General features: G+C 40.7%; 1 protein-coding gene across 6 annotated transcripts in view; it reads right to left on the reverse strand.

Moving 5' to 3' along the window:
- Window positions 1-1259: 1259 nt before the first annotated feature.
- Tex15 (testis expressed 15, meiosis and synapsis associated) overlaps window positions 1260-16601 on the reverse strand; it is a 58504-nt gene continuing 43162 nt past the window's right edge. For 5 of the 6 annotated variants that reach the window (XM_021225162.2, XM_013110848.3, XM_005066500.4 and 2 more), the window contains 3 exons: window positions 15606-15658; window positions 12197-13401; window positions 10019-10106 (listed from right to left, as the gene is read on the reverse strand). In XM_021225162.2, the coding sequence (XP_021080821.2) occupies window positions 10069-10106; window positions 12197-13401; window positions 15606-15658 (1296 nt within the window). In that variant the 3' untranslated portion in view covers window positions 10019-10068. Of the gene's footprint in view, window positions 1860-10018; window positions 10107-12196; window positions 13402-15605; window positions 15659-16601 lie in introns of those variants that run through there. The other variant, XM_040731841.1, reaches the window with a different exon arrangement.

Consider the following 16601-nt stretch of genomic DNA (forward strand, 5'->3'; position numbering starts at 1 on the left):
CGGGGACACTCCGGCCCGACGGCGTCCGCCCGCTGCCTCCGCCGCCGCACGCAGGCCTCTCCGCGCTCGGGCCCGGGATCTCTCGCTCTTTCTCTTCCCTCCCTCCGGGTTTCCGTCATCGCCCCGGCATTTCCGCCGGGAAAAGGCGAGTGGGCGGGGCCGCCGGGCTCGCCGCTCGAGGAGACGAGCAGCGCCCTCGCGCGGCTTGGCGGAGAAACGGTCTGAGGGGGCTCCCGGGACAGCATCTTCCCAGCTCTGCCCTCTGGGAATCCGGTTCGCACCTTGGACCTGCTCTGGGGAGTTGGGAAACTTGGGCTTTCCCCACATCATTTCACAGCCCTAGAACAGGCACTAGATATGTATCGAGTTCATTTCTACTCTTAGCACTAATTAGTTGCGAGGTCCCAGATCTCGGACCCTTTCTTGTCTGCATCAGAAAGATAAAATACTTTTTTTATTTTCGAGACAGGGTTTCTCTGTGTCGCTTTGGAACCTGTCCTGGAACTAACTCTGAAGACCAGGCTGGCCTAGAACTCACATAGATCCACCTGCCTCTACTTAAAGGTGTGCATCTCCACCACCAGGAGATAAAACAATTCTTTAAAAAAAAAAGGATTTATTTATACCTATGCCACGTGTGTGCAGGTGCCTAGGGAGATCAGAAGAGGGTGTTGGATCCTTTGGAGCTGGAGTTGGGTGGTGCTACCCAAAGTGGGTGCTAGGAACTAAACTCCAGGCATCTGCAAGAATAGTGAACCTTTTAACGACTGCCCCCCCCCCATTTAATTTTGATTTTTCCATACAGAGTTTCTGTGTATAGCTGTGGCTGTCCTGGAACTTGCTCTGCATACCAGGCTGGCCTCGGACTCAGAGATCCCCTGCCTCTGCTTCCTGAGTGCTGGGATTTAAAGGTGTGTACTACTACCTAGGGGCTATGCTTAACCCCTGAGCTAATCTCTCCAACCCATAACATGATTTTTAAAGTTATCTGTGGCCATTCCAGCTCGACAATCTTTGCTGTAACTACAATACTTGGGTTGTAATTAGTGATTCCTTTATATAGCAGGGGCTAGCCAGAGACCTTGCAAAGCTGTGCTAAATGACCATACCTCCTCTGTATGAACTGTGTTCAGCTACTGCTGAATTCAAGTGGTAAACAGCACCCTTTGCCAGAAAGTGTTCCTGCATGGGGTAACCCCCCAAACTACCTCGTGGCAGATTTGTCATCATTTGAAATAAATAAGCACAATCTTTGTGAGTTGTGGAGAGTAAATAGGATCTTTTTATTTAATGTTCCGAGGTGGTACTTCATGCCAGGGAACACGTCTGCAAGTCAGAGAACAACTTTGTGGAGTGGGTTCTCTCCAGCTTTAGGTGGGGTCCGGGCATCACCTCAGGTTGCAAGGCTTGTAGGCAAGCATCGTTCTCCCTGGTCCATCTCTGCAGTCCTTGACTCCTTGACTCTTTTGTTTTTAAAGAGGTTTCTTGTATTCCAGGCTAGATATTTGCTCTGTGACTGGGGATGACCTGACCTTGAACTAATTCTGCCTCCACCTCCTACACCTGGCTCAAAGCTGAAATGTAAAGTGTTCAGTAGTTCAGCATTGTATTAATTTCCTTATTTCTTTTTGAGAATCATTACAGAATTCATCAAAAGGATGTCATCTAAACTGAATCCTAAACTCTCTCCAGGAAAAATTCTTTGAAGTTGCCTGAAGGAGTGTGTGTGTGTGTGTGTGTGTGTGTGTGTGTGTGTTTAGATCACACAGGTTTAAAGGACAAAGGCTTTACCTTAGCTTGAAAAGCTCAGAATGAAGTGAGAATTAGTTCCCGAATCCCTGAAGATCAGAAAATGTAGCCTGAGGAGAAATGAAAAAACACAGGTGGAGGCTGTTAGGGAAGGAGGTCCTTGAAAACAAGTGTTTGGAATTGATGTGAGTGGATGCTGGCGGTGAGTAGGAGTCTGTGAAGATATTACTTCTGAAAATTTAGAGGCCCATTTCGATGCAAAAGCAGTCTTTTATTGTAGTTGTTTAACTAGCTAACCCCATTAGCTCAGGCCTTCCATCCACTCACCGCAGAGGATGGCTGGAGATAAGACCCTGATAAATCACCAGGCAGGGATGTTATAGGGCAGTGTAAGGTGAGTGCCTGGGGGGGGGGGTACACAACAGTTTCAGGATTGGTGTGCTTCCAGGTTTGGATGACCTGCCCTGTGTTGATTGGTCAACGGGTTGCTATGGCCCATAGACCCTCCTGGGGCAGTTGCTATGCTCTGCACGGCACTGTTGTGCACTTGTCCATAAAGCACAGCCCTGCCAGCTAACTTCTGATTGGTTCCTAGTCATAAGGAGGGCATCTGACCTCTTAGTGACCAGGACAGGAGCAGCAAAGTCCTGCAAGCACATGTTAGCCTGTCATGGCTGCTAAAATGGGCAGGGGAGGGTGGTCACTTCAGTCAAATCACTAGAGCCCTGACACGAATCAAACATAATCCGTGTGGATGTGGGGAGCTGACTCAATGGGGGCAGCGGGGTGGGGGGAGCCTGTCATGGCTGCTAAGACGGGGACTGGTCCCTTCAGCTTTGCTAAGCAGTGCTGTAGATGGAAATGCTATTCCCCTTCACTTCCCGCCTCGACAGCTGTGTGCCACAAGCTGTATCCAAACTTGTGATCCTCCTGCTTCAGCTTTGTGTCTTCCGGTTAAGTCCCACTGCACCCCAGCCTTTCTTGTGAAGTATGGGCACTACTAGGGAATTCAAGGCTCCTTTTAGTGGGCTCTTTGTCTTAAGAAAAGATTTTGAAAACCGAAGGAAGCTCAGGAACAAACCTGTTTATCAGAATTAGAGAGAAAACAAACAACAGGGCTGGTGAGAAGCAGATCTTGGCAATTTTGAGCAGGAGGGAGATGGAGAAGAGGAAGAAACCTCCCGCCTAAGAGAAGCAGGCATGTTCCGCATTGGAGCTAGCTGCAAGGTAGGAGCAGGGAGGGGTTCAGAGAAAAAGGAAGCGCAGATGGTCAGGGAAGAAGACAAGTCTTAAGAAAGGGCAAGCATCCCCAAGTTGTGGGGAAAGCTCCCAAGGCACTGGGCCCCAGGGTTCATGAGCCCTCAGCCATTAGCACAGCACCCTCTGCTCCCACTTTTGCGCAAACATGGCGGGCTTCTCTCACACTTGCTGTGGTCAGATGCTAATCTCCACGCATCCCTCACACTTGAGCTGAAGTGCCCCTTGCCTTGCCTCATGGAGAGTTGGGACCATGCTGCACATCACTGCATCTGGCAAACAGCTTTTTAAGAGCACCTTCTACACACTACATGCTTTCCTTCAATAACCCCATGAAGGAAACATTCCCCTCCATCTCACGGATGAGGAAAGATAAACAGTGCACAAGCATGGGATGCATGTGGTCTGGTGCTAGCCTCGTGGCAGAAGCACTGTGTTCCATCTCCCAAACCTCACACGGCACCACCTCCCATTCATGTATCTGACAAGGGATTGACAACTAGAATAATGAACTAAAAAATAACTAAATACTTCCATTAAAAATGGACCTATGACATTAATCAAAATTAATGAAGACACAAAAATGAGTGCAAATCGCCAACAAATTGGAACACAATGTTTTTTCACTTTTGTTTTATAAATTGTTTTGAAATGTTTCCAGTATTTCACACGCTGTATTATTTTCTTATTAAAATTTTGTTGTATAGAACTTGCAAAATAATCATTATGCTGAGAGTATCCAGATTTCTTGTAGATGTGTTACATTTGTTTATGCTGTAGAACATTTGTTTAATGATGCAAAGATGTATTGCATTGTTTTATGTTGCATTTAACTCTGTGAAACTGTTATTTTGCCTGTCTGAAACACCTGATTGGTCTAATAAAGAGCTGAACGGCCAATAGCAAGGCAGGAGAAAGGCTAGGCAGGGCTGCCAGACAGACAGACTATCCAGGCATGAGAAATCTGGGAGACATGAAGGAATGAAAAAAGGAGAGGACTCCAGGGGTCAGCCACCCATGGAATAAGGAAAGATATACAGAAAGAGAGAAAAAGCCAAGATGTGATGATATACTGTTTATGATTTAATAAGCTTGCCTGAAGACCAGATAAGCAAAGCAGCCAGCCAGTACTCTAACATCTTACTTTTTCTGTGTAGCTCTGGCTGCTCTGGATCTACCTCTGTAGACCAGGCTGGCCTGAAAAGATCCACCTGCCTCTGCCTTCTGAGTGTTGGGATTCAAGGCATGTACCATCACCAGTCCAGCCTTCAGATTTCTTAAAACAAAACAAAACTTTAATTACATGATCTTTGTTACGTGTGGGCAGCTGAGTATATTAGTACAGATGCTCACAGAGGCCAGAATGTGCTGATCTGCTGGACCTGGACTACAGGTACAAAGAGAAAGATATGAATCTAGTTTCATTTTCTTCTGGTAGATAGTTTTGCCAGCATCATTTGTTGAATAGGCAGGAGTTTGAGCCCAGGGCAAGAGATTTTGCTCCTGTAGTTTGACCAGTCTGGGTATGTGCTGGACATTGGAAGTGTTCACTAAGGGTAGGGGATCTTGAGTCTTCTAACTTCACTAGCTAGAGTGAGTAGGGTTATAAGAGATGTAAACCAGGGGCAGAGAGCCACAAGTGCTGGGAGCAGTGAGTTCCAAGTCCTCTAACTTCTTCAGTTGGAGTTTGCATGAGTAGGGGTGCTGTGGGTGCAGGAGCTGAAACCCTCTAACCTCTCTAGGTGGCATGTTCACAGGGCATCAGGAGTCTACCTCTACCAAACTTTTACTACTAACACTTCTCAAACTATTCCACAAAACAGAAAGGGGAGAGGAACTGCCAAACTGGTTCTATGAAGGAAGTATTACCCTATTAACCAAAACTAGATAAAGACACAACAAAAAGTATTAATTTTCCTCGTGAACATAGAGGATCTGGGAGGAGTTAGGGGAGGGAAAAATATCAAGATCAGAATATTTTGCATGAAATTTTTTTCAATTAAAAATTCTCAACAAAATATATATGTGAACTTAAGGACAGATACATGATCTTTTCTATAGCTGCAGAAAAGGCATTTCATAAAGTTCAACATGTCTCTACTACCTAGTTTTATGTCAACTTGACACAGGAGTCATCTGGAAAGAGCAAACTTTGGTTGGGAAAATGCTGCCGTCTGATTTGCCTGTGGTGCATTTTCTTGATGATTGATGGTTTACTGTGGCATGGGGGAGGAGGTAGGGAGAGAGGGAGAAAGGTAGTACTGGGAACCACAAAAAGTAAGCAGAGCAAGCCATGGGGAGCAAGTCAGTAAGCAGCACTCCTCCATAGCCTCTGCATCAGCTCTTGGCCCCAGGTTCCTGTCCTGATTTCCCTTGATAATAGACTACAATTGGTAAATTGAGATAAGCCATTTACTTCCCAAGTTGATTTTGATCATGGTGCTTAATCATAGCAATGGAGACAATAGCTAACACAACCCTTTCATGATAAAAGATCTAAAGAAATTAGGAATACCTCAGAATAATAACAACTATATACAACAGACCTATGGCTAACATTATACCAAATGAAGGAAAATGAGAGCATTTCCTTTAAAATCCAGAACATGATAGGAATAACTATTCTCTCCACTCTTTGTCAGAATAGCAAGACAGGAAAAGATATAAAGGACATAAACACAGCAAAAGAAGTCCAATTATCTCCATTTGCAGATACAAACTCCACTAGAAAACTCAAGTAAACATTTTCAGTAAAGTTTTAGGATACAAAATTAACATACCAGAAAAAAAATAGTGGTCCACAATATAGACCAATAAAAATATTCTGAGGAAAAAAATAGAAACAAAATCCTATTCATAATAGCTTGAAAAAAGAATACAGGGAAAAAAACCTAACCAAGGAAGCTAAACCTCTACAATGCAAACTTCAATACACTGAACAAAGAAATTTCAGAAGATACCAGACAATGGAAAGACTTTCCATGCTCTTGGATTGACAGAATCCATGTTGTGTAGCAACTATATTACCAAAGTGATCTACAGAGCCAACATAACACCCATCAACATTCTGAAATTTTTATAGAACTGGAAAAAAACCCCAAAAGCACATATGGAAACACAAGACCACAGAAAGAACACTGCTAGAAATACCATAGTTCTTGACTTCAAATTATATTACAGAGCTCTACTAACAGAGAGACATGTAGAACAATGGAATAAAATAGGGGACACAAATAAACCAACCCAGGTATGAAAGATTGTCTTATTTACGCAGGAGGGTCAGCTGTGTATAGCAGGTGGTCCTAGGTTGTGTAATAAAGTTAACAAAGCATAGGTTTGTGAGTCAGCCAGCAAACCCACTTCATGGTGTTTGCTGCCAGTTTTTGCTCAAGTTCCTGCCCTGACTTCCCTCAATGATGTAATATGGAAGTGTAAGCCAAATGAATTCTTTGCTTTCGGTCAGAGTTTTATCACGTCAACAGAATGAAACTAGAGGTTAAGACTCTATTGGTGAAGATACCACTCGATTTGGACATAGGACATGGAGAAATCAACCTCAACTGACCAGAAAACTTTCTCAGTTGGCTACTTTCTGTAGTGCTAAGAAGCACAATATAAACTACTAGAGGAGAAAAAGACATCAATGGTCTTATCCATCATTGGATCCTACATTCCGCAATACCAATTTTTTCTTTTTCGAGACAGGGTTTCTCTGTGTCTTTGGAGGCTGTCCTAGAACTCGCTCTGTAGACCAGACTGGCCTCAAACTCAGAGATCCGCCTGCCTCTGCCTCCCAAGTGCTGGGATTAAAGGCGTGTGCCACCAACGCCCGGCTCATACCAATTTTCTTGACATGATGTGCCCAGTGGTGCAATAGTGGCATGATGGTTAAATAGGTAAACAATTCCTTTCTGATACTGTAAATCTTGTCAAAAGCTAATGACTGGGGAGATCATGTACCTTAGAGGGGAACCTATTATTTTGCTAATAAAAGGCATGTTACCAAACTGCCTTTTGAATACTTGAGTTTGTGTTGCTCTTAACTTAGAAGCTTCTTTTTGCAGTGGCTAGTAGCAATGCTGAGACTCATAACTTATCAGAATTCTGAGTGTAAGTTAGCTGTGAGTGCTCTGATGTAGACAAATGTGTATCAGCTTCAAACCCATCAAAGTCTCAGGAAACATCACAGAAGAGGGACTGGAAAGGACGCAAAAGCTGGCAGATTGGGAGAAGAGTTGTAACATGCTGACTTCTAGCTATAACGTGACTGTCACACACATCAACTCACAGTAGCAGTGGTTATTTGTGGAAGACTATGCACAAGATCAAGCCAATCAAAATTCCACATGGTTGGGGTGGGGCTCCTAAGGCTCCACCCTAGCAGAGGGGTTGTTAGCTGCAGAGGGAGGGTTAAGTGGTCTATAGACAGTGGGAAGCCCCATATTGGGCATATGGGTAGAACTAATGACATTTGGAGTCATTCGAAACCAAAGGTGAAATAAAGAAGACATGAAAATGGGAGAATATGAGGCAGGGGCAATAAGGGGAATTGGAAGGGAGGTAGGGGTGGATGAATACGATCTCATTATGTTGTGTATGTAGCTGGAGAAATGACTCAGCAGTTAAGAGCACTTGCTACTTTTGCAGAGGGACTTTGATCACAAGAACATGGTGGTGGTCAACCATCTGTAATTCCAGTTTCAGGGAATCTGACACCATCTTATGGTCATCTCAGAGTACCAGTCATACTTGTACACATGAAGTTAATATTACAAAATAAAAATCAGTTAAGCAAAAATAACAAAAACTATAATTTGGGGAAAGCTGAAAAGTGCTGTCTGTGGACACCTAGAGAAGGAACAGAACCACCCATCACAGAATGGCAGGGAAGGATGTTTATAGAGTTCAGGTAAGTATCAACAAATCAGACTTGTTACGTTTCATGTCTCATATCTCTACCCAGCTCTAACTTTCTCATCTATCCCACTGTTGTTTAACTTGTAAGGCTACTATGGCAGGCCAGCTTGGCCTTGCTCTGTTCTTACCCTACATTATCTTTTCCCCCTCCCTTGAGATTTAGTTTTATGATCATTGGTGTTTTGTCTGCATGTATGTCTGAGTGAAGGTGCCAGATCCCCTGGAGTTACAGACAGCTGTGAGCTGCCCTGTGGATGCTGGGAATTGAAACTGGGTCCTCTAGAAAAGCAGTCAGTGCTCTTGTCATTCCATCCCTCCTGCCCGAAGTTACTTCTTGATTGACAGCTAACATTATGGCCTTAATATTTGGCTCAGGAGTTATGGTTTCTATACTGTTTTGAAATAAAACAGCTATGAAGATAGTACCATTCTTTCAGAGTCCCCAGTTCTTTCAGGGATGGTTCTGCCCTGAATTTTTATTTTGGTTGTGAGCCTAGCCTTTAATGGCTGAGCCATCTCTCCAGCCCGTCCTTAATTTTTAAAGTGTTTTTCTTTTTTAAAAGATTGATTGGCCGGGCGGTGGTGGCGCACGCATTTAATCCCAGCACTCATGAGGCAGAGGCAGGCGGATCTCTGTGAGTTCGAGGTCAGCCCAGTCTGGTCTACAGAGCCAGTTCCAGGACAACCTCCAAAGCAACACAGAGAAACCCTGTCTTGAAAAAAACAAAAAAAAGATTGATTGATTGATCCATTCATGTTCTGCCTACATGTATCCCTGCATGCCAGAAGAGGGCAGAGATGGTTGTGAGCCACCATGTGGTTGCTGGCAATTGAATTCCGGTTGTAAGAGCAGTCAGTGCTCTTAATCTCTGAGTCATCCCTTCAGCCCTCCTGACAGCATTCTTTTAAGTCTGCATATTGACATGACTTAAGTATTCTGACTTCCATTCTATGGGCTTAATGTCACTCTAGAGGCTTTTTCTGGGGGAGTCTCAGAAGTTTTTCTGAACTGAGAACTGAGTTAGTGTATATTAGACAGTGTAAAAATAGGTGGCCTTTGGAGACTTTATTTTTTTTACACAGAGTCTGAAGAAACACTGGGATTGCTATTTGCATTGATTCGGAAAGTCAAACTACAAGTTGGGAAAGGTTCATTCAGTGTTGAAGGCTTTTCCTGACTGGAGAATAACACAGAAATGGTTGCTTAGCTTTGGTTAAGGTTACTAGATCCTGTATCCCATTTTCTAATAATGATTAGTGCCAAGAAAAACTTCACTTGTGCAGAATGTTGAAGACAAAAATAACTACAACATTAAAACCAGATTTCTGTAGAATTATTTGAATCACTTCAACATGGGCTAAATTAAGTGTAAACATATGAAGTGTTAAAAATTAAAAGAACTATTCAAATAGTTAAGAAATAATCTTGAGGAAAGGGCCTCTTGCAGAAAATGTCTTTCAATTCTAACTTCAACTTAAACAGTGAAAACATGAGCTATCTTTTTGTTAGTAAACACAGAGTAAACATGATATAGATAATTGAAACTAAAGGAGCTCACCATAATGCAATATCATAAATTATATGACTAAAGCATCAAGAATTATCAAATAATGACTGGCTAATGCAAGAAAAAATTTCTTCTTTTTACGTCCAATAAAATGATAAAACATCATAAACAGTGTATTGAAAACAGAAGCGGCCGGGCGTTGGTGGCTCACGCCTTTAATCCCAGCACTCGGGAGGCAGAGGCAGGCGGATCTCTCTGAGTTCGAGGCCAGCCTGGTCTCCAGAGTGAGTTCCAGGACAGCCTCCAAAACAATACAGAGAAACCCTGTCTCGAAAAATCAAAAAAACAGAAGCAAACCCTGATTTTTGCCATTGCTGGTTAATGCTGATAATAGTGAATGTTGAAACAAGCCCCTTTATAACTGCACAGAATATTGATTTTTTCAGATATTAAAAATTAATCTCCCATTGTCATATGTGATACAATTACACATTTTATACAAGTTATCTCATATACCGAAATTATATGCATTTAAAATTACTAAACACTAAAGAAACACGCAGGTGTAAAAAATACATAGGCAAAAATACTTGTGAAAACTTAAATCACATTTATTTCAATATGAAGAGACTTATTCTTAATGCCTTGTTTGAAAAGGGTCCTGTTGCCATGGAGCTGGAAAAAAAAAAAACACAACGATTTGAGGTATATTAATGATACAAGACTAATGCTAAATAGTAATATAGTAGAAAGAGTCTGAGATTAAGGTTGAGGTCAAATTGTATATCTGTCATTTGTCAGCCATAGGTTCTTGAGGAAATTAAGTTTCTCTGGGTGATAGTTTCCTAATCTGTATCTTGGGTATTCGTGAGAACTAAACATAATCAAGGATATGATTGTGTTTTCTAATACCTTCATATAACTTCATATAACTTGTTTGGCATACAAGTTTCAAGTGTTTTCCTTTAGTTCCATTTTCTGGTGTAAAACACAAGCATTCTAAGCAACAGAGGCTTTAAAAGGATTTTTACATCTTTTAAGTATGCACGTACTATAACAGAAGACTTCTGTAGACTGTTTACACCACTGAGAACTTTAAAGAGTAATTTCTTAATATTTTTTTTCTTTTCCATTAGACCAAGGAAGCAATAAATAAAATTTCTGAGTCACAGCTGGGCTTGATCTTTTCTTAATTCACAAACAGTTTAACTATTAGTGACATAAGAATTCCTAAACCATGAATACTTTTGTGAAAATTACAATCAAGATTCTGCATTTCAGAAATTGAACTTCCATAATTTTTTTTGAGACAGGATTTTTCTATGTAGCCCTTGCTGTCTGTCCTGAAACTCATGCTGAAAACTAGGCTGGCCTCAAACTCAGAGATCTGCCTGCCTCTGGCCCCTGAGTGCTGGAAGTGTCTAAATTATAAATCTGCCACATCTGTTTAGTGTTTACCCAACAGCAGCAGCAGCAACCAGAAAGAGAAAAGCACTGCTGCACTTCCTCCCCTCTAGGCTTGTGTTTCTCAGGCTAAAGGACATTATCTATCTCTGACAGGAGACTATTTGGGTGTTTTTGTATAACTAATTTCAGCCGAGTAATTAGTAGACCAGCAATTCTATCTCTGCTTCCCGCCCATAGACATGGTGACCAGCTTGCCTCATGCCACTGCTGCCAGGCCTTCATTTTCTAAGGGACTGCATTCTATGAACCGTGAGACAAACTAGACTCTTCATTCCAACTCGATTTAATCTGACATTTTACAAACAGGTGCTTTATAGAGAAGACAATCTAAGTTCAAGAGGCAAAAGACCACATTCTTTTTAAACTAATACCTTCCAATTAATAACATTCACTTATATGAAGGTATTAGAAAACAGAGAAGGTTGCTTAAAATAATTGATGTTTTTCCCTTTTTCATCTTGTTTTTACTTTTTTTACATTTATCAAAATGAAGCTTCACAATATGAAATCCAGATTATGTAGAAAAAGACTTTTCGCATAGCCTATTAAAATGATTAAAATGTTGGAATATTTCAGAATTTCTGCTGATTAATTTATTCACATATGTGGTTTGTTTTAAAAAACTGTCAAGTATGCCGGATGTTGGTGTGGCGCATGCCTTTAGTCACAACACTTGGGAGGCAGTGGTCTACAGATTGAGCGCCAGGATAGGCTCCAAAGCTACACAGAGAAACCCTGTCTCAAAAAACCAAACCAAACAAACAAACAAAAAAACCCCAAAAACCAACAACAAAAAACCTGTCATGCTGTCATGTCCAGTTGTGTAGCTTTTGTCGGGCCCCTAGCAGTGGGTCCAGGACCTGTCCCTGATGAATGAGCAAGCTCTTTGGAACCTATTCCCTAGGGTGGGATGACTTTTCAGCTTTGATGAAAGGGGGAGGAGCTTGGTCCTGCCTCAACTTGACTCCCATGGGAGGCCTTACCCCTTCTGAATGGAGTGGATGGGGGGGAGATAGAAAGGAGGTATGGGGGGGGGGACAGAAAGAGAGGAGGAAGGGGAAACTGCGGTTGTATGTAAAATAAAAAATGGTGAATAAAAAAACTGTCATGTCATTAAAACTGTTTTCTGTTTTCTGACTAGATTTACAACTTACAACAAAATTCAACTCTGCTAAATATATGAACAATTCTACACATCTACAAGGAAAACTGTTGTATGTATCATCACTCGTGACGTCCTTTACCTAACTGTAAAGCCTAAAGCAAAAAGGAACCAAACACTGAACTTTTCAACTCACCGTAAGTCCAAGGAGCTTGTGGAAGCACCCCTGGGTTAGGAGGATAAGGATAGGCAGCTTGTGGTACCAGCTGATGAGGTGCAAACTGCGAATAAGCTGGTTGTTGGTAACTGTAAGAAACAGGCAAAGGAGATGGAGAAAAGCCATTTCCTGGGATAAAGGCATTTGCTTGTGGCTGTCTAGCAAAGTAGCTAAACTGTTCAGAGTATGAGTGATTGAAATGTGTGTTCTGGACAGCACTTGCAACTGCAGTCATCATGGGAGGTGGAGTCTCGTATGTTGTCATCCCCTGGTATGTATGGGCAACAGCAGTGCTGCTGCTGCTGTACTGATAAAAACACCAAGCATAGTATGGATATGACGTTCCAAACGAATGCTCAGAAGAATTGTATACTGCAGTATATGTGGACTGTGGAGGTGCGTTCCAGGACGTGTCAACTTTCTGAGTCAGGACGTTAGGATTCTTTCCATTCTGTTTGGAGACAGTGTGTTGTGCTCTTTGATTCACCTCTAGGGCTGAGCTCCCATATGAGCCAAAAGGTGAGGTACTGGGATTTAGTGCATCTTTTATAGGCTGTATTTTATTTACTTGCACGACAGGAATTTTGTCCTGGATACACACAGGCTCTGGAGAGCTGGTACATGTACAATCTTTAATAGACAAATCTAAGATTTCATTGTCTTCATGTTCAAAGTCTGTGTCATTTGTTTCAAGGTTGCTATGGATGGCCCTCACAGAACAGGAAGCAGGCACTGAAGCATTAGGCACAAGAGGGTCATCATTTCTTGGCTTCATGTTTGAAGGACAGATCTGTGTGTGATCTGCAGGGGTTTCATGCAACTTCTGCAAAGGTGAGTTGTCAGGTGAGCAAGTGGCAGCTATATCCTTTTGATTGCAAGGTACTAGAGGGTGTTCTTTCTTATCTGATTGAGCAGCATTAAGATTCACATTTCCTTTCATTATGCCATTTAAACTTTCCTGCTGTTCAGGGAGATACTCTGAAGCATCAGATGAGCTATCTGTCAACTCTATTTTGCTTTCTGAATTTGGTGTGAAAGCGCCTTCTATGTTCTCAGAAGGTGAAAGCGAGCCAGGTGTTGAGTTTTGTCCTTTGACCATTTCTGGAGATGCAGAGTCTCTTGTCAGATTGTCAGATGAATTTGATCCTATTCTGTTTTCATCTTTGGGATGAGATTTTGTAGTCCTATTAGTAAAATAGAAATTCAAGCAACTTTAAAGATACAGTCATAACATTCTAACAGATAAACATTTGAATTTTTGTGGTACAAGAATTCATAGGATTAACATTTCCTTATTTCATTGGGAGTGTACAAGTAAATACTTTTCAGAGCCAGGCAGTGGTGGCGCACACCTTTAATTGTAGCACACGGGAGGCAGAGGCAGGCAGATCTCTGTGAGTTCGAGACCAGCCTGGTCTACAAGAGCTAAACAGTTTTACTCCCTTGGTTTGAATTATGTTGAAGATTATATTCTCCACATTTCAAAACATTCCCAATATTGTGCTAGACAACTGAGTGATCTGAAATTTTTTAATGAAAGATTTTAAAAGTAGGAAACTGCCACTATTCAGTTGTTCGGTAGAGTTTCTAGTTCACACACTTCTAACCCACTGACAAGCTTCATTACTCATCAGCAGCTCTCTTCACTTTTCCCATCTCTTTGGTCTAACTAGTTACTGGCCCCTACCACCCAATGCATCTCCTTTCTCTCGCTAAATATTACTTTTGCTTGTTCATCTTTTGAGAATAAGAAAAGCAGACAGCAGAATTCTTAACAATTTAATGTCCATGATGTTCTCATTTAGTCTTAACTAGGTGATCATAGCACCTAGTTAAGGTACTATGTTAAGAAAGGAAAAGTAGTACTATTTCTCCAGAGTTAAAAGGAATCCATCTTTGACCTAGAGTCTCTATTGCTTTCTAGAAAATCAAAAGGCTGTGTTTGAGCCATATAACCTTTTTTTTTTTAAAGATTTATTATGTACACAGTTTCTGCCTACACATATGTCAGCTTGCCAGAAGAGGGCACCAGATCTCACTTAGATGGTTGTGAGCCACCATGTGATTGCTGGGAATTGAACTCAGGACCTCTGGAAGAGTAAGCAGTGCTCTTAACCTCTGAGCCATCTCTACAGCCCAAGCCATATAACCTTAAAGGGCTATGTAAACTGAGTTTCTAGAGTAGGTAATTTTTCCTTATCATAGAATTACAGCTGCCTAGATGGTTTGTCCTTTCGTAGGGTATTACTTTCTATGAAGTTAGCCCTGTGTCAATCTTGTAGAAGAATTTTTTGTTGAGTTACAGTTTTAATTTCTTAAGTAGCAACATACTTAGGTAATTACACTGGTGTATGTTACCATGCAGTAGTCTGTTTTATGTCATTTTACAATAATTTAGTCACATATGCTATGAAAAGAATTCTAGAAATGTGTTATTTTTAAAGAGGGAAAAAAATCAAGGAAAAAACAAAGCTATTCTTCATTTTTATATTTTTTATTATCTTTCATTACATGGGAAAAAAACTGGAGATGGTGAGGAATTCCAATTTTTATATAGGTAAATAAGAGCTAATAGTTAACTCCAGTGGCACTACTAAGTACAAAATGATAAAAATGCGAATTTTCTATAGTCAGCTTAAAGAAACTGCCTTTGAGATACTCTATTTTACACCATTAGAACATTCTTCTATGAAATGGAATGTTTGTATTATGAACGTCTTGTAAAATAAACATCATTTATATTAGTGTCCCATTGATGTAAAATGGCAATTTCTCTTTAATCAATTTTGAAATTTAGTTTGTATGTAAAATCCACAACTCAATCACTTGTCCTGTTCTATTATGCACTTCAAGAAAATAGTTCAAGCAATGCCTGTCAATATGAATTTTTCTTTCTTTTTTTTCTTTTCTTTTTTTTTTTTTGGTTTTTCCAGACAGGGTTTCTCTGTGGCTTTGGAGGCTGTCCTGGAACTCGCTTGGTAGTCCAGGCTGGTCTCGAACTTACAGAGATCCACCTGCCTCTGCCTCCCGAGTGCTGGGATTAAAGGCGTGCGCCACCAACGCCCGGCGAATTTTTCTTTCTTGATTTAACAATTACTAAGCCCCAGCTAACATTAGTAATCTGTTCTCAGAATCTGCTTATTCTTTACATCACTGAAAACAGCCATTTTACATAGCATTTACCTCCAATACTTACAGAGTGACGTTTAAGGTAATTTAGGCATCACTTAATCTGAAACAAACTTCTATGTCTGTCACTTTTGTCCTCTAAGTTAAATGTATGGTTCGATAGTTTATAAATAACTACAAATTGTTTTTATTCTTGTTTTTTTATTATTTGCCCATTTTCCTTAGTTTTTAATGAAAAGAAGATTGATATAACTCCTACCTTGGATTCTTAGACATTGTCTTTTGTCTGTTTCTTACATCTTTCATGGTAACCTATAAAAAGCATAAAAATAAAACCCATGTTTTACATTAGTGATGACAAACTGCATTATAACATCAATCTATTCACGTATTAGAAAACCACTGGCTATAATTCATGTTTACAGAAACTGCTTTCAAAATAAATTTGCAATGTTTTTACTTAAAATTTAAAATTAATCTTGTAGTCTGTTTATAACTGTTACCTCCTTGTTTTGTGAGACAGGACTTTTTTGTTTTTAAAAATTTTCTAATTTTATGTGTATAGGTGTTTTGCCTACATGTACCTCTGTGCACCATGCATTTGCAAATATCCATCGATTTTCTAAGGAGTATCTGACAAATACAAGATGAGTGCTCTTAATTTCCAAACTCCAAAACCTTCAATTATATGGCACAATACTCTGTAAATGTTCATATCAGGAAACTTTTACTCCGTGCAGAAATTACTACATTACCTTTAGATGTTGTACATGAAACATAAAATGAAATTCATGCTTAGACTTTGGTCCTACTGTCAAGATATCTGACCACACACACACACACACACACACACACACACACACACACACACACACACACACACACACACCCCAAATCTAGAAAATGCCAAAATCTGAAGCACTTTTGGGTTAGCATTACCACCAGCCTGCATTTTCCTTTCTTATGCTATAAAACAGCACCATTTTCTAATCTTGACTGATTTGCCATCTCTAACTACATTCAGAATTTCATTACCTTTTAAATCACCAACAAAAAAGCAAACCAAACCCTAAAAATGAACATATTTCATTGACATTATACTTTAATATATAAGGATAAAGTTCTAATTCCTTAGGCCTGTATGTAAGATCTGGAACAACCTTCCCCACTTCTCCTGTGTACATGTGTAACAACCTCCTTTAATCCTGCTCTCATTCTTCTTGGCCACCAATTAAAATGGGCTGGAAGCACAGAT

The sequence above is a fragment of the Mesocricetus auratus genome, unplaced genomic scaffold (assembly GCF_017639785.1).
Source record: "Mesocricetus auratus isolate SY011 unplaced genomic scaffold, BCM_Maur_2.0 Super-Scaffold_100026, whole genome shotgun sequence".
In the NCBI taxonomy this organism is placed as follows: Eukaryota; Metazoa; Chordata; class Mammalia; order Rodentia; family Cricetidae; genus Mesocricetus; species Mesocricetus auratus.